Source organism: Gallus gallus, chromosome 12, assembly GCF_016699485.2.
Source record: "Gallus gallus isolate bGalGal1 chromosome 12, bGalGal1.mat.broiler.GRCg7b, whole genome shotgun sequence".
NCBI lineage: Eukaryota > Metazoa > Chordata > Aves > Galliformes > Phasianidae > Gallus > Gallus gallus.
In genome coordinates, this window is record NC_052543.1 from 19,229,095 (window position 1) to 19,255,772 (window position 26,678).

At 45.0% G+C, this 26,678-nt stretch overlaps 1 protein-coding gene across 3 annotated transcripts in view; it reads left to right on the forward strand.

The window, feature by feature from the left end:
* GRM7 (glutamate metabotropic receptor 7) overlaps positions 1-26,678 on the forward strand; it is a 224,070-nt gene that overhangs the window by 184,461 nt on the left and 12,931 nt on the right. For 2 of the 3 annotated variants that reach the window (XM_015293175.4, XM_040646740.2), the window contains 2 exons: positions 13,362-13,608; positions 18,140-18,233. In XM_015293175.4, coding sequence (XP_015148661.1) covers positions 13,362-13,608; positions 18,140-18,210 — 318 coding nt within the window. In that variant the 3' untranslated portion in view covers positions 18,211-18,233. Of the gene's footprint in view, positions 1-13,361; positions 13,609-18,139; positions 18,234-26,678 lie in introns of those variants that run through there. The other variant, XM_004944718.5, reaches the window with a different exon arrangement.

Below are 26,678 nucleotides of genomic sequence, written 5' to 3' on the forward strand. Positions count from 1 at the left end.
ACGTTTTACAGTCACAGAAAGCACAGCCTTGCTTTCAGAAAATGCTGAAGTCTGCACTGTAGACCTCCTGTCCTGCAGCACGTTCACCCTGCTCCACTTCTTTTTGCCCTTGGGTGCTTTTTAGCACTCAGACCACACCAAAATAGAGATGCATCATCGAATAACTATCAGAAAAGGAAAATGTGTAACTTTTTAATGAGGAGTTGTCTTTCTTTATTTGCAAGGGTTTAAACTCCTAAGGACAGCTGGTCTGGGATGAAGGCTTTGCTGCCATAGCTTGCCCTCTTCTGACTCCAACCATTCGTTATGCAGCTCTAAAACATTCCTTTTATATTTGAACTTAAGAAAGCAAAATAATTCTGATAGTAATAAATAAATCCGAACCCAGAAAAAGTAACTGGCTGGCTAGAATTACAGGATGCTTTTTGTGCTTGAATGCAAGTGTTAGATCCCAAACGAGAACCTAGCTGCACAGTCACACACACTCTGTGTGCAGCACTGTGATAATGTTAAATAGAAAGGACACTCCCAGCAACTGCAAGTTTGGTTCTAAGTAACAAAAACAATATGTAAATATTCTGTTTTAAATAATAATTACATTATAATCTAAAAAGTCAACCAGAAGCTGGCTTGCTTTTATATATATGTGTGTGTGTGTGTGTGTGTATCAGTGAGCTTTAATAGTGTTCTACTCACTGAAGATCTTTAAAGAAACATCAGATGAGTAAGATGAGCCCTTTTCTGCCCCAGCACTCTGCTGACACCAGTTTGCACTTTGAATTCCCCTGAAGGTCACTAATATATGGAATATGTTTTCAATATAGTTGAGCGATTCCCATTGACTGATTCCCATTGACTTTTTTTGAGCTTATAGTAGGGCCACAGTGATGGAGGAAACCCAGTATGACCACATTTAGCACAGAAAGAGCAGTGCTGCTCACACAGTTCAGTTCTTTGGTGTGTTAGAGGAGCAGGGTGTTTTTCCTGGGATGGCTTTGAGGCTTTGCACATCAGTTGTTCTCATGTAGAATTCTTGTTTGCTTTCACAACCCACATGGAAGCCATTAGTGGAGACCTTCCTCATCCCTCAGGTGGAGACTGCTGTGAGAGAACTGTGGGGATGGAACAAGTGTTTGTATTGAGTAGATGCTCCCAGAGATAGATAACCTGGCAAAGGAGTTGAATAAGCAAGAAGTCAGTAGGACTGTGAGAAATAATTTGAGCCAGAAAATGTTACCAGGCCTGGTGAAGAAGTTGGAGTGGTGAAGTGCCCGGTGGTAGCATAGCATGGCAGGATGCTGTCTGACTGCATGTAGCTTCCTGCAGTATCACCAGGCTGCGTGTTTAGCAATAGCTATCGATGGTGTAAAGATATGGCTCCCAGCTGGGGAGGAGAATCGGCCTTGCTCTTCTGGGAGGGCTGGAGGACTTCTGTTTGGCAGTGCGATGGTTTGGGTACGTCGGGGCATCAAGGAGGTTCAGCTGCTGAAAAGTGGATGCGAAGGGAATCTATTAACTGGACTGTCTCAGAAAAAGAGCAATTTTATTTCAGAAAATGCCTTCCAACAGGGTGGAAGTGACAGGATATAAATAAAACATTCATACGGCTGGAGTGGGGAAGACAAAATTGAAGGTGAAAGGCCAGAAAAAAAATTGAAGCTTGCTCTGTAAAATGAATCTTCTGCGTGGAGTCCTACTTTTCATTAGGAACATAGCATGGGCTGAAATAGCATTTATTTTTTTCCTTGTTAAGCCTGAGCTGACAGCTGGGGAAGTTGTAGGCTCACAGAACAGGACTGGCTCAGGTGCTGTGTGCACGTTGTCCCAGCAGCTCCATGCAGCCCTGAGAAGCCAGAGAAATGCGTGGTGGGCAGAGCTCCTCTGCGGGGCTGACGGGGTTGGCCCTCCTCCTGAGGGAGCTGCTGCTTGGCTCTTGGTGGTTTCCTTCTGTTTTGCAATATTAGCTGACTAACGTGTGACTATAAACCTATAAAAATGCCCACATTTATTTTGAATTATAAATTTTATTTTTGTAAGAGCTAAATGAATGAAATGAAAGGGCTGTCTGCCTTCGTAATGTAAGGCTTGGCTCATTTACCGTCCAATAAAATTATAGAAAACTGCAAAGCCCAGAATGGTTAACAGTATATAATAGGGTGAAACCATCAGGGCATTTGCACCTCTCTGGTTTCCAAGCTATGAATAATTTTGGCAATGTTCCCCAGCATTGCAAGGCAGAGCAGCAGCGTGCTCTCAGCTGCACCTGCAGACATTGCATTGCCATGACAACGTGGTGCAAATACTCGAGCTGCTGTGTGTGTCAGCAGCGTGGCAGAGGAGCCCACCTGCACTGTGCCACAACTGCCCTCACTGATAAAAGCACATGGAGCAAAAAGAGCCAACCTGGGTGCTCACAGCCATGGCAGGGGCTCCTCGCATCTCCACCTTTCCACCCCCTTTCCTTAGAGGCCAATCCTTCAGTTCCATTGAGGCCATTCTGACCTCATCTCCCCTGCAGCTCTGTGCAGTACTCCGCTGGGCAGCAGCAGGGTGTGCAGGCAGAGCTGTGCTCAGGGCAGGGTGTGCAGCACCCCTCATTGCTTCTGGCACTGTATGTGTGTGCAGATTGCTTGAGAGGAAGGTTGATAGAAGTTTTACTGAATAAATGCATACTTCTGTGCTGCTAGACAGTTTGCTCCCAGTTGAGAAGATCTGTCTCTAAATAAAGGTCAGTTTGTTACTTTTTCACATTTATTCATGCTTTTTGCATAGAGAAAGAAACAGTAAAATATTTTAAGGAAAAAACAAGTTTGCCAGCCTGGCTGCTGCAGGGGAGAATGGGGCAGGCTGTGCTCTGGTTGCTGTGAGTAGGAGACCCATAGCACCTTGCCTCTGCCTTCTGCCCACACGTAGCTGCAGCATGAGTTTGTTTTAGAGCTGTACCACGTGGACAAACATTTTTGCTTCACCAGAAGAAGGTAACATTTAAGAAGATGTAACAATTAGTATGTGTATCTCTTTCTTTCCGCACTTAAAATGTTTAGAATTCGAGAAATATCTGCGTTGTTGGTATGTTTCTGTGGTTGTTTGAGGTCATTTCTCTTTTCCATCAGTTTGCATTCCCTTGTGCACCCAGCCCTACTTCAAGCAGACTGGAAGCTGAAGCTCCATCGCATGGCTTCGGGCAACTGAGGCTTTGGAAAGCTGTGTTTGTTCAAAGTACACTCAGTACATGGCCCAGTACCCAGGTGCCAGTTTGTGGTACGGTTTCCTTCATACGTTTTCTCCACGTGTCCAAGCCCCAGCTCAGACTGCTGGCACTCAGCCGTTGTAGGGCAGGCGCTGCCATGACCGTGCTGGATGCTTCCTCTTGCCATGCTTTGATGCTTTCTCCGTGTTTTCTCCATACTTTATTTATTTTTCTCCAGAGGGAAAGAGCCCCGCAGTGTGGAGAGACACACAGCCCAACATCTCAGGTTTTCCTGGTGAGCAACAAATGCCAGCACCTCTCTGGTCTGATAGAGACCTATGCTGAGAACATTCAAATTGTCAGACTGGGGATTGTAGATGTTTGCCCTAACATACCATCAGGGCAGAATCTAAAGAATCTTAAATTGTTTTTCAAGGAGAACATTTTTTTTTTCCTTTCCTTAAAGTATGAATTAACACCGTGTATCCAGTTGGATAACTGCAAGGTGTAATTCTGGAGAGCAAGGCAGCTGCTCCAGGTGGCAGCGTTCCTTAAGGCTGTTTTATTATACAGGGATATTTATGAGGGTCATAATATTTTTAGTTTCCTGGTCCGTTTGCTCATTTATGTGTTTACTTATACACACATCAGCTTACTGTTCATTTTTATAATCAATACCTTTCACTCGATATTCTTGCTTATTCCTCCATAAAATAGAAATGGAATCGACTTGAAGTCAATTGACCTAAGTTTATTTTCTATCCTAGAATACGTTAATAATTTAAGAAAAAATGTGAAATAGCTTTGCCTCGTGTTCATTTAGCAGCTGTTAGATGAAGCAAGATTGTACCTGTGGCCAGGCAGTCTGGTCTCTGCAGTCAGAAGCAGTACTGGCTCCCCAAGGTGTTTCTAGGAGGTTCAGGTTGCACCCCAGTCCTTTCTGGGGCTCTGGCTTCCTGCTGGCTTGCCAGCATTACCTTGAGTTCTTTATGCCACTTCCACGATCATTCTCTCAAAGGCTGAAAGCAGGAGTTGGTGATTTGGGGAACTGCAGGTGTTAGGTTGCTTGAAAAGCATCAGTTCATGGCCACACCTTCTCAAATGCCAACCACTGCACGAGGGTGCAAAGCAGCCGGCCCTGGCAGCATGGAGCTGTTCCTGGGGCCAGCTGTGTGTGCCCTGAGATATTGGTGCTGCTGGGCAGTACCTGCAGGTTTGCACCACATGCACGTTAGGCAGAGGTCCCCTCCTGCTGTCAGTGTCCTCTGTTTATTATGCTCCGAATTTCAGAGTATCAAGTGTTGTTTTTTCTCCTTGCATTGAATAATTCAGCAGTTGAAGTGAGTAAAATTAAAGATTTCTAGACTAGTAGCATCTGGAGTATAAGAAGGATAGCAAAATCTATTTCATTTGAACTCTAATCTCTGGCCACGTATAAAATGCAATAAAAGTGAAGAAATGTGATTTATACCAGCAGCCAAAGTCTGGCGCTGAATACCCTAAAATGCCAAGATTGTGTGTCAGTCAATTTAGTAGTGCAGCGGTGAGGAATGAAATGAAGGCTTTCTTCGATGATGTAATCTTCAGAAAGAATGACATGACAAATTATTTCTAGCTCAAAAAAGCTAAGTGCTCAGTCAGTGGGGGAGGGTAAAGCCATTATTTTAATAATAGAAATGGGGGATATACATTACTTTGTGTTTGTCTCTTTTGTGATACTTATTGCATTGCTATTATCATGAATGTCAAGCAGGGGACACTAGACAGTTCTGAGGATTGGTAATGGGTTCCTGAGCTGTTTATGTCTGCCTGTGCTTGAGAGCCACCCAACTGGGCTGTGGCTGTTGGCTGTTATTGCCTGAAGGCCGTGCAGTGACTGCAGTCAGGTAGTTTGGTCCCTGTGCTGGATTCCAGAAGCAGAGCACGAAGAGACAGATCTTCATCTTATCTCAGTGCTGGATGCACACGGAGGACCCTGCTCCACGCACCATTATTTTGTACAAAGTTTGCTTTGCTGACACATCCTTCTCTGCCAAATCCCCACTTCAAAGAGATGACAACATTCAAAGTTGTCATGAGGTCAGAGGGTGCCGTGGTTCCAGGGAGTCACGAATTCAAAACCACATTCATCTTCTGTTGACTTAGGGCCACCGCTGCTTTTTTCTTGGCTTAACAACTCCTAAACGGTTTTGAGCAGTTCATGGGCATCTTTGTTGTGTCTGGAAGTGACACGGGAGTAAAACCGATTCCTTTCTCCAGCGGATGTCCAACCCCTGCAGTACGTACTGTGTAAACTAGCTGATTTGTGGGTTTGTCTTTGATGCTGCTGCAATTTCTCTTTTAGCCATGTGATGCCCTTTGAAAGCAGCAACATCCCTTTCCTTCATTGCTCAGTCCAATTATCTGAATAATTTAATTTCCTTCAAGATAAGCTCTTAGAGTTTCTCTCAAAGGATGGAGAGACAAAATTCCTCCTCTATCTGCATAGTAACCCTCAGAGCAAGAGCCTTAGCATTTAGTATTTGGAATTATCATTCGAGTCATGGATATAATCCATAAATATTTTTTCTGATGTATGCAAATTTCTTGCATAAGGAAATTCCTTTTATAAGGGAACAAGCTGTATAAAATAATTGACACAAATAGCTGAAGCATATTGCAAATATATACATTTACTTTATCTTTACTCTGCCTGTTTGGCCATGAAATGCAAGCTGAAAAGCTAGACGTGTCGGGTACTCTGATTTAGAACATGAAAATTTAAGTTGGCTTTGGCAGTGTGACATTAGAAGGAGCAGCTTTATAGTGTGAGCAGAGGGAACTGGAAATTGGTGCTTCTGGAACATGCTTTGCTATGCGGTCTGCCTTGCATTTGCCCTTGCAGGAGGAAATCCATCAGCATATAACCCCATTTTCCCTTTGATATGCGAAACCACGATGAATTTTAATCTAGCCCAGAAGAAGAGCAGGTCTGGGTGGTAACCTGTTATTATTTACAGTCCTCGAAGGCAGCATTTACAGACATACCTCTTGGAGGGAGTCCTCCTTGTGTTTCCCTGTCTGGGACGACTGAATGTTGTCATTCAGTGTGACACGTATTGTGCAGAGCAGGTTCCCCTGTGGTCGTCTCTGGAGATGGAGCCATGGAATTGCAGCTGATGAGCTGAGGGTGCATTGCACACAGCACACAGGGCTCAGCTTCTTTCCTGAGGCAGCTAATGACATCTTTTGTTTTCTGCTTCAGTGGTGGTGATTCTTCAAATTTGGAATCTGTTCTCATCTCCCATCCCATTGTTGTGGTAGGAACAGTGGCTGTCTCTGTCTCCAGCTGAGTGCATGGAAGAAGCTCACCCAGGCACATGATGCTTATTATATGGTGATCTGTCATTACTTTGATAGGTCATATAGAGTTCTATTTAATGAAGGATAAATAAACAGATCATATTTAATATTTTTTTAAGTTAAAACAAAGCAAGCAGAAGAGTGTGATATTGATTCATGTCATTATTTGCAAACAATAATTAAAAAAAAAAAAAGACTTAAAAGACTGTGGGAAGAAAGTGGTCTTGAACTGCCCTGACAAAAATGAATCTTCAGATTTTTGAGGGTGCCATCCTGCTTTCAGCCCACCAGGGGTGGGCAGTGTCTGCTGGTGGGCTGGGGCTGATGCACCAGGTTGGTGCTGCTGTGCTGATGTGAGCTCTTGTTTGGTGAGGGCAGGCAGATGGCTGATGAGCTCTTTCTAGAGTGAGATGTGGTGGTTATTAGCATGTGGATAAGAAAAGTAATCTGAGGAGCTGCTTTCCAAACTTTAATCTTCTTCCCTTTTGTACCTTGTAAGGGATTGTGATGCTATGCTGTGAATCCTTTGCTGTTACTGCAGAATTCTGTTTTTCACTTACACTGAAATACACCTGCAGCATTAACCAACAGCTCTATCTGACCTACCAGAGGTAACCCTGAGACGTTCAGAAAGAGCAGTCAGGTGCCAACACAGGCACTGATATGGTCTGCCCAAGGAGTGTTGGGATCATCGTCCCTGGAGGTGTTCCAGAGCTGTGGCACCGAGGGACATGGTCAGTGGGCATGGAGGGCTGAGTTGGACTTAGGTTTGGGGATCCTGGAGGTCTATTCCATCCTAAATGTGACCCTAAGAAGGACACTAACGTAACAACTCCACTGTGCTCATTGGTGAAAGTCACCCAGGTCTGCTGTAACCAGGAACACGTGCTTCCCATCAGGAGCACAGAGCTCCTCTCCAAGCTGCAGAACAAACATAGTTTTTAGCTTGAAAATCAATTGGAAAAGAAAAAATATATACTTACCTCATCAGCATTTAATTCTGCTTCAGTCCATTTAATGTCTATTGAATTGTCTTAGCCACAAGTGTGTTGCATATTTCTGTACAGTGTATATAAATGCAGGGGATATAGAAGTTAATGGGCACAGAGTGCCAGAGCCCCCCCAGCTGGTGAGTAGCCTGCAGAAGGGCATTTGGGGTTGATTCTGTAAAACCAAAGACCTTCTACAAACCTGAGCACTGTCCTAATATTGCAGTCAGTAAGGTCAGGAATGGAGATGGCCTAAAGCAAGGATCATGGTCCTACCTCACCTCGGGGCTTCTTAAATCAGGACGCAGCACAGAAAGTCTCCTTTTCTTGAAATTGCAGTAAGTAGAAGTTCCTCACAGAGGGCTCCATCTGCAGAGCTGCCGCACCGCACACCTCCAGCACTGCCAGCACATGGCTGTTCCAGCTGAGCCCCCGGCGCTGCCAGCCTGCAGGACGCGGAGTGGGTAAAGGGAAATCTTTTGACACTAAAATCCCATCATTTTCTCCCGTGTCACCTTTCACATAATTACCGAGCAGAGAATTTATAATTAAATGGTGTGACTGATTCTGTGACACTCGCATAGACGTTTCACAAAGGCTATTTGCGTGCCTTGCTATTTTGTACTGTAATAACTGCAATCAACATAACTACTATGATTTGTTTATCAAACGTCCCTTGGGTAGCACCCGTTATCATTTGTAGAAGTTGGTGAGCACTGCAATTTACGTAACATTCCTGTGTCACACTGCTGAGGTGCTGAAGCTCCGCTGATGCTCACATTGCAGAAGGGCTTCTCTGTGCTCTGTGCGCAAATGGGTGCAGCTGTTGGCCACTCTTTCCAACACCACCTAATGTCTTTCCTGCTCACATAAAGATAAGTTAGTTTTCCTCTAATGGTCAACAGTGTTGTAATCAGTTGGGTTCATGAAGGTGTGAAATTCTGCAAAGCAAAGGAAGAGTTGTATCTTCCCAAAAGAGATCAAAAAGTGTGGTTGCTGAGCAATGGAAGTGACAGGTTGCAGAGTGATGGGACAAGAGCATGTTCAATGAGCACCCACCCGCTACGTTGGATGGTGAGTTTTCAGCAGGCTGTGGCTGTGCTGCTGGCAATGTTGCAGTGCCCAGCCAGTGGTATTGAGCCCAGGCAGCTTACAGCACTGCATGGCTTGGTGTCACAGCCCCTGGTGCTGTCACACATGCAGAGTACTGGGCTGTGCGTGTGTCCCACTGACAATATAATCAAAGGCAATAAGGTATAATGAGCTGCTGGCGTGGTGTGGATTATGCTAATAGCATTAGGAGCAGGAGGCTGCAGTGGAGGGGACACAGTATAGTCCCAATCTCATCTGTCAGAGCCCCCCTGCAATGGCCAATCTCTGCTCCCTGCATCCATGACAGGTATTTGCCACTTTTATTGAAAAAGCAATCTTTCTGAAAAGTCACCAGGGGATGCCAGAACCTGCTGTCCACAGGGCTTTGTTGCTGTTGTGGCTTTTTTTTCCCCCTCAAAATGATGTTAGCTTGAAAGAAGGGCAAACCACTTGCCCTAAGCACTGCTAAAACCTTCTAATCTAGGAAAAAGTATTGGGTGGGTTTTTTTTCAGGCTGCACTATTCTCTAAAGGGCACTGCTAAATGACACTTTCAGCAGATTATGATGCCCAAAGGGATGGGGGTGGAGGCAGGGTCCTGCAAGTCACCAGCAGGCAGTGTAGCGCGGTGTCTGCAGCTGAGCTGGTTTGTGTCCATGTCTGCCTGGAGGAAGCTGCCTTTCCCCGAGACTCTCATCCATCAGTCCCACCAGGGAGCTGGAGCTGCCAATGGTGTTCTGCTGCACCAACATGGTTTGAGGGGTGCTCTGGCACCGGCGTTTCTCTGCAGTGACACCTGCCCTATGTCCTGAATGCTGGGTGAGGTGCAAACGGCCACAGCTCATCAAGAGAGAGAGGGCACTGGTTCTTTCTATGCAAAGAACAAAACCTCCAGTGAGAAAAAGGTATTTCATCTTTGTTTAATTTGCCTTTAAAATGCCCTGCTATCTTTGGTGCACAAAGGGGCATTAGGCACTAAAATGTCTGAGAATGTTTATATTCAAGTCTTCTAGTTTTCCGTATTTCTGCAGACACATAATGCAGTGGGAGCTAATCTTGGTTTTTATTAAAAAATGTTTCTTGTCCTTACGTCTGTGTAACGTAATGTAAGGAATGAGCTGAAATCTTCAGATGACCTGAAAGAGTCTTCTGGGAGATTTATAAACTGCCTACTTCATGTGTAAGAACGTTTGTTTTAATTACCATATAAAAGTGAGATAAATTGGTTTGTGATAACACAAGCCCAAAAATATCTGAAGTTACCCATTTATTTCCATATTGCAAAATAACACCATTCACTGCCTAATTACAAAGCTGAGATAGATAAAAGGAGCTCTTGCTCCTGATTAGACTATGAATGCAAAGAATTAGCCTACAAAAAGTACTGCAAACTGCTAAAAAGTCTTTTCTAAGGGATGCCGCTATCAGCTAAGTGATCATGGCCCAGCAGTGCAAACCTGGCACCGCATTAGTGCAGACTGACAGGCCTGGTCCTGTGGTGCTTCACTTCTGAGATCCATTCGCACTCATACAAAATTATCTACCGATATTTTCTGTGCTGTAAAAATTGCTGGTTCTTAGATGCGTGTTTTCAAGACCAGTCTAATTTTCTGTCAAGGTTTTTAGGGTAATTTTCATCATTTGCATGAATAGAGCAAGAATCTGCAAAATACCGACATCTAAAATTCAAATGGGAATCCTTTATGTAAAATAAATGATAAGAGCTAGGTGTCTCTGCATGTGAATGATATCCTTAGGGTTTCGATTTCTCCAGTGCAGCCCTTCAAAGTCTGATGCACCCGTAGCTGTAAGGGCAGTGTGTTTAACATCACGTTAAAATCCATCAAAAATGAGAGCCTGCCTGGGAGGGATGTGAGTGAGTGACCCCCAGGTGGCATTGTCCCCATGGTGCAGCAAATGTGGCTTCAGACCTCAGTGGAAGTGGGCTCGAAGACCAAAAGCACCACTTCAGGAAGCTTTGGTTTCCACTGGAAGCACTTAGGTCAGCCCTAGTTCTCATTCACTTCAAGTTAGAGCCTCCCTTGCTAAATCTGCTTCTTAATTTCTTAATTTCATCTGCAGTTTGGAATCCGGGTTTCACTAGCCATCTGTAAAAGGTACGTATGAGTTATCAGACCGGCATTGTTGGTTAAATCTCATTCTTTGTATTTTAAATCACCAATTTGCATTCATCTAAAATGCTTTCAGAGAATTTATCAGAAGAAGTGAAATAAGAAATGAAATAGTTTCATGTAAACTGCATTTTTATGTTTGACTGGTAAAAGCCACAAAGCAGAGATAAAATACATAAAACTAAGGTTCTGCATAATAAGGATATCGCTTAGTTTTCCTTATCTTTATAAAGCTCCCATTTGTCATGAGAAGCATTGTGTGTCACTCATCCTGCCTTGTTCTACAAAAGCTCTTTTCTCACTCTCCTTTTATCTCCCATCGGCGATTCCCAGGCAGGAGCCTTTGCTGGCACGCTGCTGCAGAGGACCCCGCTGCTGAGATTACTGCATAGCAGTCTGACCTTCCCCCCCATAGCAGCATGAGGAAATGGTGCTCAGCGCCTGCATGCACCCGGCTAAAAGCACTCCTGGCATGCATGGTGATGACAGCAGCCCTGCTGGGTGGGAGCACTGGGGAAGTCATTCTGGGAGCCCAAACATGGAGCAGCCCATGGGGAATGGCTGAGGGATGCTACAGCCACGTTGCTGAGCTCCAGCACCCACAGGGGGCACGGCTGCAGCCATGGCTGAGCAGCATTTCCCAGGGAGCTGGGCAGAGAGGGGACCTCTTCTCTTGGAGCATAGTATTCTGTTCCCAAAAAGAGATGTTAGCATCACATCTCAAAGCAAACAGCCACTCCAAGATGCAGACAGTGCCTGGCAAAGGTAACAAATACTTCTCTTGCTGAGGATCCATTTGAAACCTTCTTGGTGTGTAATGCTTTTCAAAGTAGCTCCTACTCAGCTGGATGTCTCCTTCTTTCTGAGGACTCCGCTGCTGTCACACCAGCATGTGGGTACAGCCGGCTGCTGCTCCTCCCTCTGTGCTGACACAACGCCAGGTCACATCGCTGGCAGGTTTGTCAAAGCTCCTGCAGGGAGCAGTTGGCTATGGGGCTGAAGGAGAAACAGGAGTCGAGTAGATAAAGTTGGCAATCCAACACAGAGGTGCTGTTTCTGCCTGCAGAGCACTGTGTTAAGCTGCGGTGCTCAGCCAGTAGCATTATTTTGTCCTCCCATGGTCCAAATTCCTGCTTTCTCTGTAAGGGTTCTTATGTTCTCCAGGGAAGTGAGGTTGCAGAACATCACTGTGCGTTTTTCACCACGTGGCTGCACAGAGGGACTTGGCCCAGCACTGCTTCACAGGGTGGGATGGGATTTGTCCTAACGTTCCAGCCATGGCAGAATTCTGATCACATCAGTGTCATTCCCTTCTGATAATGGGCACAGAGGAGTTGAGAAGGCACTTCAGTTTCTGCTTGTGTGTGTCGGTATAGAGAGACGTCATGTACAGCACATTTCTTATGTTTTCTCTAGGCACTTTATTGCTTCTAGTGGTTGTCTTAATCGGTGTGATGGCAGCAGTTAAGGAGATATAACAGCAAGTCCAAAGACATTCATATTTTTCTAAATGTGGGACTTTGGAAGTATCTGAGCAGGGTCAGCATTTTCCTGTGCCGTTGTATTTATTTATGGAGCTCTTCCAGCAGAAATGCAAACTGATTAGCACTGAATAGGAGGAGAAGGGAAAACGGTGTTTTGAAGGAATTGCCCACAGTGTGTATTAACTTTTGCATGTGAATGGATGTGCCATATATTTACCTTTAGAGCAGGATCTGCAGGAAGTTCACTTCTTCTTTCAGCTCCTTTGCACCTGTATTGTGCTGTCTCTGTGCCTTTTAACTCAAGAATATCCTCTTAAGTCACAATAGTCGTTATAGTTCACTTATCAAGTGTGTCCTCTAAAAGGTAATTAAAAAAAGAAGAAGAAAGGCTTTTTTGCCCTCTGTGTTTGCAGAGTACTTTGGCAATCCTTGTGTTCCTTTGAATACTCATCTCATGGGAGCAGCCGATCTCCAGCTTGCACATACGCAAGCTTTTCATAATAAGCATAGCTGAGCAATGGGAGCACACAAATCACTGCGTATTGTCTGCAGAGTTATTTCAACGAACTGTACAGAATTAAAGCATACTAAAAATAATTTAAAAAACCCTTCCTTTTTTTTTTTAAGGTAAGTTTTTACTAACCCATATTATTATAGATTTAATGTTCTTCTTTTATAACTTAGAGTAGACGTAAGTTTCAGTTTATACCAGTTTTATTGAAATCCACATCTGTTCTTCGGTCTGTAAGGAAGACCGTAAGGAAGCTGTGCTGTGAGTGTGCAAGAGGGGTTGTGTTGGTGCAGGCACTGAAGGTCTGTGGTAGCTGCTGGGTGCTGCACGTCACAGCATTTTGCAGCACAGTTTTTGACTCACGCATATTTGGTTAAAACTCATTAAAAAAGTCATTTAAAAAGAAAAGTTATTTGGATGGTTAAGAAGGTCAGCGTGTCGTGTTACAGCCCCACAGCACCCATGTGAATGCTGAGAAGCCCAGTGGGTCAGAGCAGCCCTGCTGGGGCCGCACTGCTGTTCCTGCCGGGAACCCCAGGGCTGTAGCCCATGTTCTGCTGTAAGCGCTGTGCCTGCTTCCCAGTCTGATCTGTAATAGTGCCTCATGTGTTCTGTCTCCTAGCTCTACATACAAACTACCACACTTACAATATCCATGAACCTAAGTGCTTCAGTGGCCCTGGGGATGCTTTACATGCCGAAAGTGTACATCATCATCTTCCATCCCGAGCTCAACGTGCAGAAGCGGAAGCGCAGCTTCAAGGCTGTGGTGACGGCGGCCACCATGTCGTCCCGGCTCTCACACAAGCCCAGCGACAGGCCCAACGGCGAGGCCAAGACGGAGCTCTGTGAGAACGTGGACCCCAACAGTGAGTACTCAGCTCTCCTTTGTGCTGTGTGTGTGTGTGTTAGAGACCTCGAGCGGTGCCGGAGTCCTGGGGAATCTGTGTTGTTTGCCCTTTGCACTTAAAGATTTTGTGCACTTAAAGCTTTGGTTTGTATTAATTTCTCCCTTTCCTCCTCACTTTTTGAGTCATGCCAGTTGACAGCACAGCATGTGGTAACCATGAGGGAACCTCCTCCTTCCCCTCCTCTGTGCCAGCATCCTCGGGTGCCGCAGCACCTCCCGCCCGTGCCACAGCAAACCATCCAGCCTGCAGGGTGGGAGGAGGGACAGGCACTGAGCTCCCCAGGCACCCCATTAACCTGGGATACAATGACGTTTCCTGCAAAGTTTCTTTGCCAAAATCTCACCATCCTTGAAGGCTCCCATGTACGGGCTTGATCTGGTCCTGTAAAACTGAATGCAGATTTTGTCACTGATTTAAAAGGAAAACAGATCAAAAAGATGCTTCCAATTTCCACAATGTGTGTAGCATGGTATACTGTAGCACAAAATTACATACTGAGGCCATCATATATTCGATTTGCATTTGAATCTGGAGGGAGCTGAGGAAGGAGGCAGCTGCACAACTTTGTAGCATAGTGGAAAGGTTTGGGCATGTCTGCAGTTTTTATGAAAAACAGATCTGAATGGGGAGGAATGCCCTCTCCCTGCCCATGATCTATTTATCCATTTGCTGCTGCAATTTCTGCCACTTCTTGTCTATTAAACTGCTGTCTGAATATCTGCCTCAAAGCAGAAACTCTGCTGTCAAAGCAAAGTGGGAGCAGCCAGCAAATTATTGACACAGCACTTTTCCTCCCTTTATTCACCCCTGAGTGTGTTGTTTCTGCGGTGCCTTATCATATAGCTATGCTCACCTGGTGGATGGATTGCCCCTGTCCTGCACCCAGCCCATGGCAGGGGTTGGAACTGTGTGACCTTTAAGGTCCCTTCCAACCCAATCCATTCTATGATTCTGTGGAACCATATTTATTCTAACTGGAAAAAAAGAATCTGCCTTCAGAAACTGTGAACTGTCTCACAATTCTGGCAGAATCAAAAGACAGCGAGGAAATGTTTCTAACAAATGAAGGACCATATCCTTCCTCCTCTGGACAGAACCTTCACCGCTCAAGGAAATAAATCTACTTCTGTGTTAGGGTGTTAGCCAGAGTGGGAGCTGCAGAACTCTGCTACACTGCATGACTGTCAAAGGCTGACAGTAAGCAGCCCTGCCCTTCCATCCCTGATTCTTCTGCTATGATGCTGGGTTTGAGCCTTCCTGCATGCAGAGCAGCCCTTGTGGGTGCTGGATGGGGAGAGGGGGGAAAGGAGGATGGGGAAGATGAGGAGAGAAGCAGGCCTTGAAAGCCAGCGGGAAAGGGAAGGGGAGTTGTGTTTGCTGAACTGCGTTGCACTGATTGCTGTTCTGGTCAAATGAGTTGGGGTGAGTTTCTCCTCCAGGAAAAAAAAAAAAAAAAAAAAAAAAAAAAAAGGAGAAAGAAAGAAAGAAAAGGAAAAGAAAAAATCTAAAAAATTGTAATTAAAGACATAAAACACAAGAAAAACACAGAAAAGTTCTAACGCTGAAATGTTCAATGTGGTAACAAAAGTGTTGCCCTGTGGGACTGCAGTTTGGGGGTTTCACACTCTTGGTTTCCCCTTCTGGTCTCATTCTCCTGAGCTGCATTTATTTGGTGTTTCAGAGGATTCTTTCCTCCCCTCCCCAAAGAACAGTCACACTTTTCTACATTTTGGAAGGACGTATTTTTATTAACCAGGGCCCAGTTAAAATCCCATATTTCCTATTAAAAATCATTTTTTCACCCAGAGACTGTATGCCAGGATGTGCTTTTAAGAGGCAATAAGGGCAGTAAGGGATGGATTCCCCCCTGCATGATGTGTGAGTTTCTGCCCTAAGAATCCCACCTTCAGACCAGGGTTTGTTGGCACTGCTGGGAAGTCTGTCTGTGCACAGCCTGCTGGGAGAGATGCCATTCCAGCTTTGAAGTTGAAGTAGGTGACAGGAAAGTGCTTTCTGTGGTCTCGTTGGCTTACATGTGGGACTCAGAAGAGTAGACATTTGCTTCTAAAAGCTTGCCAGTCAGAACGTGTGCAGTCATTAACTTAAATGGTTTTCTGCAGATATTGGGCTTTTTAGTTTGTAAAATTTGCAGAGAACATTATCTTTTTAATCTTTTAATTAATTACATAGATACATGTATCAACCTATGTTCATATTATATGATGCACCTACCACTATTCTGTCATCCTTTGCATATGTGTTAATATATACTACTAGAAAATCAAATGAAATACACTTCTGCTGTACTTGAAGTAGCAGGGTATATTTTCCACCCCCACAGACCACTGCTACACCTGATGGGAGCTCCACATGGTGTTCAATGGGATGTCAATCAGGCCCTTAATCAGACAATATTCTGCGTGTACATCTATGGAGTAGTTCACTGAATACCTGAAATGAGTCTCTTTTTTGCTCTTGCGGAGTTGGCTGTGAGCCCCACTGCAAGCTGAGCTGGGGAATGGGGACATGGCCTGGGGTGGGCAGGGTCCCTGCGCTTAGGACAGGTGGGCTCAAACTGGGATTGCAGAGCCAGTATAAAAGAAGAAACCAGACTAACATGGCTGGAAAGCCACTGGAAATGCAGCGACCCTACGTCCTGCCCTGTTGGAGGAGCAAGGACTCACTGTGTTGCAGTTTTTGCTTCAGGATGTCTCAGAAGTGAGAAATTTCACAGGCTGAGCCCCCAGGCCCTGGCATGGGAGGGCTTTCATGCTGAATGGGATATATTAAGGCCCCTCTTTTCAACCTGAAACTTTGTCACTCTCTTAATCATTCCAGTTTTCCATCTGCCATGTGCGCGCTTTTATTCATTCAACAGCTTTTTTCTGCTAATACATGTTTGCATCTGAAACATTGTGCAGCAAAGATGAGCAGAATCTGGGGGCACTGCAGCTCTGTCTGTGCAATGAGTGCATTCTGTGCCGGTGTGTCCTTGGTGGGTTTCTGTGCTGGGGCAGATGCTTCTCATCATGCCTGAAGCTGAGCTGGTAGTGGTGCTCCTGCTGGGCTCTGTGTTTGTTTCTGCTGCAACAGTGTGTCAGACAGTGAGAAAACATTTGAAATGTTTTTGGAGGTTTTGAAAAGGTTGTGGAGAAAACCTCCAACCCATACTTATATTGAGATTTACATGTAATTATTCCTTCTCCTTAGCAACTTGCCTTAATTCATGACTTTTCCAAACACAGCAATGGGGAAATCAGCATCTCTGTTGTTCAATAATGAGGAGATTGTGCTTCTCATTGGCTGGACCAGCAGATCTTCCTGCTCACCATCTACGAGAGTGGCTGTGGACAAATTCATCCTCATCTTTTGCTGTTCTGTGCTATGCTGATTAAGCTCTGAGGCCAAGAGAACTGTTGCACCCCACTGTAAGTGCAGGGAGCAGGAGGTGTGCAGCATCTCCATGGCAAGGCTGAGGGCACTCGTGGCAAAGAGCAGCTGGGAGGGAATGGCAGCATGCAGGAGGAGATGTGAGGAGTTTGAATGAGATCTGGTGAGAAGCAGCAAAGGATTTGGTGTCCCTGTGTGCCAGCTATGGAGGTTAAGGTCTGTACGGTTAGAAGGATCTGATTTTCAGCAGCACTGTAAGCCTATGGGATTTTAAGTTAGCAGGTGCTTTCAGGGCTCAATACCTACTCAAGCATCTTCAAAACAGTTTTATGTTTTTTGCTTTCTCCTTCCTTTGCATTAAGTAGAAACTATGTGGCAGTTGATTCAATTTCCAGGAGTGAAGTGAAATCTCTGCCTGTTTTTCTAGAAACATTTCCATTTGAGAATATTGCTTTCCCGCTTGCTGCCACCTCCTCACTCTGACCAGCACGATGATAAGAACAGGGCACGTCAGTCCTCGTTTTTCTCCATGTGTTGGGAATGGGCATTGACTTTGTCATTAGTAAAGTGTGAATAGTAAATGTGGGTTGCAAACATCTCTGCAGATGTACAAACACTGCTATGCAAATGCTGCCGTGCTGCGCTATGCTCTGCTCATGTATTCATCCATGTTGATTCTTAACATCACTGACGTGACATTGCCTATTCCATTCTCTGATGGGAAAAAACTAAAACGCTTGTCAGTGATGCTGAGGAAACCAAGAGTGAGCACAGAGATGTGGAAGGACTGGGGAATGTTAAATTGGAACCAAAATGCTCCGGAGTTTGTTCAGGGGAGAGGAAAAAATTCAACCAGATCTGCTCTGCTGTGAGCAGCTGCTCCCATGCTCAGAGGTATTCGAACTTCTGTGAACTGGTTCCTTTATTCCCAGCCCAGAGCTAATTTCATATATTGGTGTGTCTCAGCTGTCCGCTATTACTGCTCTCATCTGAGCTCTTTGGTCAGACTGATATCACAGCTCCAATGACAGGGAAAAATTTGAAGAGTTTATTGTGAACAGATGCATTGTACATACCAATGTATTTACTTTTCCTGTAGACTGCATACCACCAGTAAGAAAGAGTGTTCAAAAGTCTGTTACTTGGTACACTCTTCCACCTACTGTATAGCTTTTGCCTGCTTTCCAAAAAGGTAAGGAAAAAATCTAGCTTATTATTACTTTATTCTCAAATAATTATTGTCTCACATGAATAAATGAGGAATGTGCATTAGTGCAGCTATGTCAGAACAAGAGCCTGCCTTAAAAATTGTTCACACTTCCACTGCCTGAAGCACCCAGACGAAGGGCGTCCTGCAGGAAGGGAAGAGCAGAAGTGGGCAGTGCTCACCCCGTGCTGCAGGAAGGCAGAAGCCCGGTGGGCCCTGCAGCCCCTCGTGGGATGTGGATCCCAGGAAACCCTCTGGAGGTGTTTGTTCCTTTTTCACATTGTTTCGAATACCTCTAAACCATCAAAATGTGACTATGGTGATCAGATCTAACAGCTAACAGAACGCTTTTGGGGTTGCCTGGCAGCGTGGAAACACTCTTTTTTACATTATAAATTGCCCAAAAATAAGCTTGCAAGCTATTTATTTCCTTCTGCTTCTGAATTACCACAAGTGAACAATTTTTGAGGGCTGACTCTTTCTAAGTGTTGTGACTGTCTGTGTGCTCACCTCTTGAGCTGATGTCGTCTTTGTGACCTTGTGAACCAGAAGCTGCTGTTTTTCTAGTGAAATTAGGGGAATGAGAAGCTAACAGCCATCAACAATTATTTCTCATATCTGCAGTTGTGTGTGCTCATCCAGCTTTGTCTGCTCCTTTGAGGCTTTGGCCAGGTCTGAAAGGCACTGCCCCGGTTACTGTGGTGCTGCGCAGTCAGGGCTGGAAAAAACTGCTGGATATACAGCTTTCAAAACCTTGTTGAGCTTATCCCTAATAGGTGGGAACTTGTATCAGCAAAGATAGGAATGTTGCTAGAATTGAGTCACTGAGTCACAGGGCAAAAATAAAACCCGACTCTAATAACCTTAGCTGGTGTAAATTGCCACAGCTCCAGTTTCAATTCAGCTTGAGTTCTTGTGAAGTGTTCAAATTGCTTTTTATTGTGTTTGAATCATGCCTGTTATTCTAACTTGCCCAGCTCCGGCAGAAAGCATTATTTAAGGTGTGCTGCTCCGTGTGAGCATCAGAACAACTGACTTACCCGAGGGCTGAAGTCAGGAAGGTTGGTGGTTGGTGATGAGTGTTGAGGGAAATATGACAGAGTAGTTGGAGGGGAGAAGGGGATGCTCAAAGTGCCATTACAAATGCAACATGAAAGAGTAAAAGGCGACTACATGGAGATGACATTGCTAAAGGAAGGAGAGCAGGAGGACAAGGGGAAATATGAGAGACTGTAAATCTTGGGAGAAATCACCTTTTTCTGTAAAACCTTTAAGAAGTGTTTAAAATGTAAGGCATTAGAGTTGACGTGTTTCCAAAAATAGATTTTATAAAGATAAATGAAACATTACCATATAATGGAAGGAACTGGTATCTGCAAAGGCACACGTAGCTTTGTCATCCGCTGCCCTACAAAAGGCAATTGACCATTCAGATTCTTAGTCCAAATGTTAAGATCTGCATTGCATGAACAAAGGCATGAAATATGCCCACTCTGCAGCTGTTCTACGCTGGGCGCTGCTCTCTGTTCCCCTCCCGAGTGCTCCTTTTCCAGCTGGGCTGCCTGCTGGAGCTCTGCTTGCTGTGTTTTGATTTGTTTTTTCCAGTAATATGAAACAAAACAAACCAAAAAGAAGTCAAAGAACACAACACTGCATTAAAAGCAAAGCAGTGATATCGGGAAAACATCAACTTAGTTGTAAATTGACTTTATTTTGGTAGTAACATATTTGTATGTTGGTATGAACATGGTGCTTAAACTGCTGCTTGACTGTATCAATTTCTGCTACGTGATGCATGGAAGGATGTGTTTATAGTGCTTTTAAACTGTTTTCTTTGAGTGACAAATAGGACTTCTTTACTGGTGAGACTGATTAAAATACGAGGCTTGAGAAACTCCACGCAGTATGTGGGTCAGGAGAAACAATCATCCATCACCCAAACGAGGCAAAGAAGCATCGAATGCACAAATGCTGCACTCCTGTCTGCAGCCTGGCCTGGTGCTCCTACCAGTGAGGGCTGAGAGATGCTCACATGGAGCAGATAGATCCCCTCTGGTTCACGCTGGGGTTCCCCCACCTCACCCCGTGTGCCGGTCTGGGAGTTCTGGGTGCTGCCTGGGGCTGGCTGGCCCACAGAGCAGGCTGCAGGCTCTGCAGAGCACTGGAGACCCACTGGACTTACCTCCCAGCGCCTGGGCACACCCTGCTCTTCCCAAGGCCTTTGTCTGCTTCTTTTTTTTTTTTTTTTTTTTTCTTGTTGTTTTGTTTGGTTTTTGTTTTTGTTTTTGTTTTGTTTTGTTTTGTTTTTTTTTCTGCTCGAATTGTATGCAGAGGAATTTCCATGGTGATTGCAAAGTGCTGGGATCGTTTGTGAGGTGTGTGCAGCACCATGATACACGAAGTCATTACATTCCTTGGTTGTGCTGCTGGGACACACTTGCCATTGCTTAGACTGTGCAATAATGACATGTGCCATGATGTGATTACAAACCAATCTGCTGGTGCTGCAAGAGGCAAACAGGTCGAGCAGCCCCTGGGCAGTGCGCCCCATGGGGCCAGCAGCAGCTCAGGACCTGGCAACCTCATGTCCAAACTGCAGGATGCTCCAGAGCTCATTCTGCCTTACGAGTGTGCAGTGTAGAGCCATTATTTTCTAGATTGAAGCATCGTTTTCATTTTAAATCCCACTGGTTTCATCCCAAGAAATAGTGCTCTGTGTTTAACCTCACTTGAAGGATTTTCTGTTCAGTGCGACTGCTAAGAAATGAGAAAACGCAGTGAAAATTGATAAGTGAAAGACTTTGACAGGTCTTCACTACATCTATTTATATTCTAGAATAACTTACTGAGAAATAAACATTTATCATACATTTCTCCTAGCTATGATATGCTTGCTTTATAAGCATGGCACAGTTGCATCCAAAGAAGCATCTTCTGTGCATTGGCTGCAGAACTCTGCCTGGAGAATGGATTCCAAATGATATGATTTCATGCCTGAGGAGCTCGGGCATCAAATGCACAAGCAAATTAACCTCCTTATTTAGCAAGTTTTTTAGGTAAAGTTGTTTTTTCACCCCCTGCTGAGAAGGATCTGTTCTTAAATAACATGGCCTTCACCCATTTCTTCTAGCTCAGGAAAGTAAGTGTTCTGAACTATTGATCTGAACTGCTGAACTATTGAAACTTGATTTGGGGGTTATAAGTTGCTTCCTCTGCAGTAGCTTTCCAGTTTGGTCTCCGATACTTTTTATTGTGAAACCTGAGTGTTTTTCCTGCCGTCCTTAACCGATCCTTGAGGTGCTTTTTCAGTTGGTTTGGACTTGGCACAAAGAACCGGGCAATAAATGGGATATGGAGAACATCTATTGCATCTCAGCTGCATCACTGCAGGGTCACGGCAGTGTGACTCCCTGCTGGGCACTGTGCTCTGTCGGATGGTCCTTCAAACCACGGCCAGGCTTTGCTTGCTCCCCACTAGGAGACTCGCAGCAATGGTGGCATCTGTGAAAGACTTAACAGGAACGTTTCTTTTTGTAACAGATTGAATTGTCATTTGCATTAACAAAGTTCAGAATCTTTTAAATGTTATTGATGTTAGTTCTTATTTTTATGCATCTTTGAATAAGATGGATTTTCTGCTGTTGTGCCATGCTGCAGACCACAGGTGAGTTTTCTTATTTTCAATTTTCTGCAGCTCAGAAATGATTTTTCTCCCTCTTCTCATAATCAGCACATACTGCTTTTCCTGAGCTGCCTTTGGAGAGGTCAGGACCTGTTGCAGATATGCCTGTGGTCGAGAGATGCAAGCAGGGCTCCTTTGTCCAGTCCTGGCACTCCCATACTTTTGCAAATTCCATCTAGGAACTGAAATGGAGGTATTTATTTCAGAAATTATTTATGTAGTAGCACATATGTTCTGAACCCAGCTAGATCTGATGAGGTTCCCTGAAAGACGGAAAGGAGAACAACTGTTCCAAGAACATACCTCCTTCCCCATCCCTCACCACCCCACAATTCACACTTATGCATTCTGTTTGCATTACAATTTTTACCCATCTCTCAAGCTCTCAATATCGATTTGAATCAATGTCTTCCTTCAGGTTTCATATATCCGTGGCAGCATCCTGCTGCCCAGCAGGCAGGCCGTGCCAGGAATTATTCTCTCTCTAAACATCTTATGAGCTGTACAAGTGATCTTGCAATTATTCTCCTCAGCAAATTTGGACTCCTCTCATGATGTTTCAAGATTTGAAGGGTATCCATTGCAGTGAATAAATATTTCTTATGCCATCACCACAGTTCCTATGGTTGAGAGAAATCTGAGTTATTTAAAGCTTTCATTTAAGACCTCTCAGAAATAAATCTGGTGCAACTAGAGCTTGACTGAGGCTTGAAGACAGGTCTGGGGAAGCCAAGTTCTGTCTTTTTGGCTTCAAGCATTGTTGGACTTGAGTTACTTATGAGATTTATTTTACTTAGTGGTATTATGTGGGCAGGAAATCTTGCTGGAGAAGCTGTGTGTGTGGCACTGCAGAGCTGGAAGGTGTCGTGGGACACTGGGAGCCAGCAGCACCCAGGGGGGCACAAAGCCTGCAGCCCATACCAGGCCCTCCTGTTTGCATGCACAAGGACCGGGCCTGTCCTGTGATACTGCAGAATACCCGGTCCTGGTGATGTGCTTTAATATGTCCACACTGTTGCATGCTCCCAAAGGGATTATTTTGCAGACTGGCTAGTGCCTTTTATGATACAAGATTGCAAACAGGTGAGGTGTCAGTCTGTTTCCACTGCAAAATGATGGAATCCTTTAAGTACTTAAATAATCACCTTCTAGTGTGAGGTTTGAACAGTGCTTGTTGTACATGTTATTCTTGACTGTAGATGCTTTGATTATTACAAAGGTAGGTAGCTAGATAGATATCTGTGAGACACAGATGAGCATTAATTCTTTTATTAGCATTCCTCTTCTGTTCTATTGTTTGTCCTTTTCTGTGATCTTTTCTCCCAGGAAATGTGGAAGAAGAACAACCTGCAGATTTTGCATATGCATTGCTATACCTCATGGCTCAGCCCCACTCTCACTTCTGCCTGACAATCTCTTAGTGCTGTTATCTGTTTCGCTCATTTACCAATTCTTACATCCTCTATGGGAGAATTTTTCAAATTCCTAAGCTGTAATATTGGTGAAAAGACAAGGATATTTGGCTCTCTTGTCATCCATACGGTTATAATGAACCTCCCCTCCCGAGGAGGTGGATGTCACCAGGGCAGCCCTGCTTTGCTGCAGCTCTCACATGGTAGCTGCTGTCCTCCCATCCTTGCACTGATGTTAATGAGGTGTCCCAAAGAAGGAGAAGTAGGATTATGAGGTAAGGCTGGACGTTCTCAGCTTAGTATCTCTGAAAGCACTGGGATTGCCCCAGACGGGGACACGGAATGCTTGAGGCCTGATCCTGTTCTCCTGCACCCAAGCAACGGGAAGCGTTACGTTACATTTGCATGTTGCAGCTTTCAGGATGGGCGCTCCTGTAAGTGTTGTTTCTGCTATGAATACAGTGTAACTGTTCCCAAGAGCTGCCTGTCTTGTAACCTCTGGGCAAAACCCGTCTGGATACAAAGGCCTCCAGTGCCCAATAAAGACAGACTGGCACAGAAGCACGACTTAATGTGGCCGCTGTGTGTGGAAGTGTGGGCAGTTTGACCAGAAGTAGCTGGAAAAGAGACTTTAGGAGAGAGCAGTTAAACCAAATGTGGAAGGAGGTATCTACTGAGCTTTGCACTCTGCTGTGGCTTCAGAGAAAGTGAGGAAGCTGAATTTCAGACTTTCCGATTTAGAATCGTTGCAGATTTTCTCGATCTCATTTGCAGTTGGTGATTTTTGAGGGCCGTGCATTTGTTTTGCAACCATTTTAGTTTGTCTGCAGTTATTGCAGTCCATTGATTGCGTTTATCAGTTATTCACATGCAGCCATCGCCGGCTGATGGTGCCAACCCATTTTGGATAACAGAGCCCAGGGTCAGAGCCTGGGATGCAGAGAGGGCAGTAAGGACAGGCCCTGGGGATGCTGGAGATGCAGAACCCTGGGAATCTTTCTAATGGACTGTGAAGTGCAGCGGCGGCACTTAAATTTGCTGCTCAGTGGCCGTTCTGTGCTGTAACTCAGTTACCTGCAGCTCGGTGGTCCCGCTGGGGGATTTCTTCACTTACACACTTCATTGTGCCCAGCTCTGGCCAGTGGCAGCCAGTAACACACAGCCCTGGGACACACGTTTTATCCTCCTGTTTGCCAAGGAAAGATGTTTTTACTCTTCTCCTTAAAAAAATTCTGTGCTGAATTAAAACAGCCGTGAAGCAGCTCTGCTTCTGTTCCTGTGAAATGGTTTGCAGCCATCAGCACCACAGCAGCTGTCACATGCTGCGGGGAGGGAAGGACGGGGATAGGATTTATTTTAAGGACATCTAACATCTGGTTTAGAAGTGAGTGACTTCCATTTGTGATGAAATCTATATGGATGATAAGGTTAGGTGCAAAACCTGTATTAAATGAGTGACTTAAATTGTTTTCCCCTCCAGTATAAGGAGGAGGTCTGTTCATAGCTGTCACTGGAGGAACAGCATTGAGCGGATGTGGCAGTGGAGTTCTGTCAACAAAAGTCCTCATGAGCTGAGCTGCTGTGAGAGCACTCCCTTCCTCACCCTCTCCATAGAAGAGAATAGAGGACAGATGGGTGCATGGAGCTGGCAGGGCGGGATGCAGGCAGTGAGGGGCTGCCAATGGAAGGGAGGGGTGGGAGAAAGGCTTTGCTCTGGGTTCACCTCCTTTGAGTCCTCATGGGCTTGGGTTTGCTGCTGGAGATGTCACCCGAGCTGGAAGGAATGTTTCAGGCTCCTTACAGCCCATGTCCACCAAAACAAGGAGTCCTGTCTGTGACAGGACTGTAAGTGCTGCCAAGTAGCTCAGCAGTGTTTTTTTTACCAAAGCCCTGCCTGTGGACAGGAGATTCCAACCAGGTGTGAGGAAGCCCCATCCATGGGACAGCCGTACCTCCTTGCTTGGTTTGCACCAAGTCCATCAAGGCACTGTATGGGGAGTGTGCTGCAGCTTTCTTCTCTTGAGACAGATGTCTCAAGAGAGTTTGGGATGAGTTCATCTGTTTTGAACTCTGACAGTAAAGAAAAAGTAGGTATGTTTTTGCTTTCCAGGCCTGGTGCATAAAAAGGAAGAGAATTAGACTCACGTCTAAATACATGTAAATGCCTATGAAACACAACTGAAACACAAAATAGAAAAGAAAGTTGTTCCAGCCCTGGGATCTGTAGTTCTGCTTGGTTACTGCTCTGTAACTCAGCACTGAGGCTTACCTGGGGGACATCTGGCACTGCATCAAGGGAGACGTCTGCTCTTGCAGCTCTGTGGAGAACAGGGGGAAATAGTTGCCATAGTTACACCCCTTGTCACGATGCTTATCGTGTCAGCAGAATAGAGAGCCTTGTATTAAATCTGTACTCTTACTAATATCAGCTGTTAAATGTTTTTGAGATATTTGAAATCAAGACTTTCTGCAAAAAAATAAAACACTGATTACAGTGAAATGGTGCTGTTGAGCCATGCAGCTCAAAACATAATTTTGTTAGGCATTTGGTATTACAGAATTATACAGCATGAATAAATATCCCAGTGAACTTAGCCTCTTTGCACTTCATGAATATCCTTGATTTTTCTATTAAGCTGTTTGTTACTTGCAGCTCCCTGCCAGGTGGTTGGAGCAGGGCAAACTGAAGAAAAGGAAGGCAGTGGCACACAGTGCTTTTGCGCTGTACTGAAGTCATTCAGATTTCCCACATGGGAGGAACGGCGCTGTGGGCACTGTGTGTGTGTTCTCTTCTGCTCTCCAGTACAGCATACCCCGATGTCCAGGCAGACCAACAAACACACACGTACGTTCTGTGTGAAAGTATTAGGAGTATCTGTCCCTGTTCTCCATGCCAAGAGGCCTGTGGTTTAACATGGTTAAATTTGTGTGTTTTAACCTGACATGCTGAATCCTAAAGCTTTAAGGGGATATTATTTAAAATGCTCCGTTGTGTTTTTCTTAATGTGTAGGAGTGTCTCAGTTGGTCTGTCTTGATCCACTGCCTGGTTTCCTGGCCATGTTCATCAGCTGCAGGGCTGTGCTTGCTGAGGAACGTGCACGATGGCACCGATGGGCAGTTCACTGATGGGGAGATTGACCTGAGCCAAAATCCAAACTCTGCCAAACTTTTCTCATCGAGTGTCCCCTATTTTCATTTTTCTGTTGAAAAAGCAGTTTGCATTTCCAGGTCTTGGATCGGGTTTTGACTCCATGCTCGCCTGACAGCACTCGCCTGAGCTGTACGGTGGAAATGGATCACTTTGTTTGAACCCAGGGCCCTGCAAGGCTTCCCTCT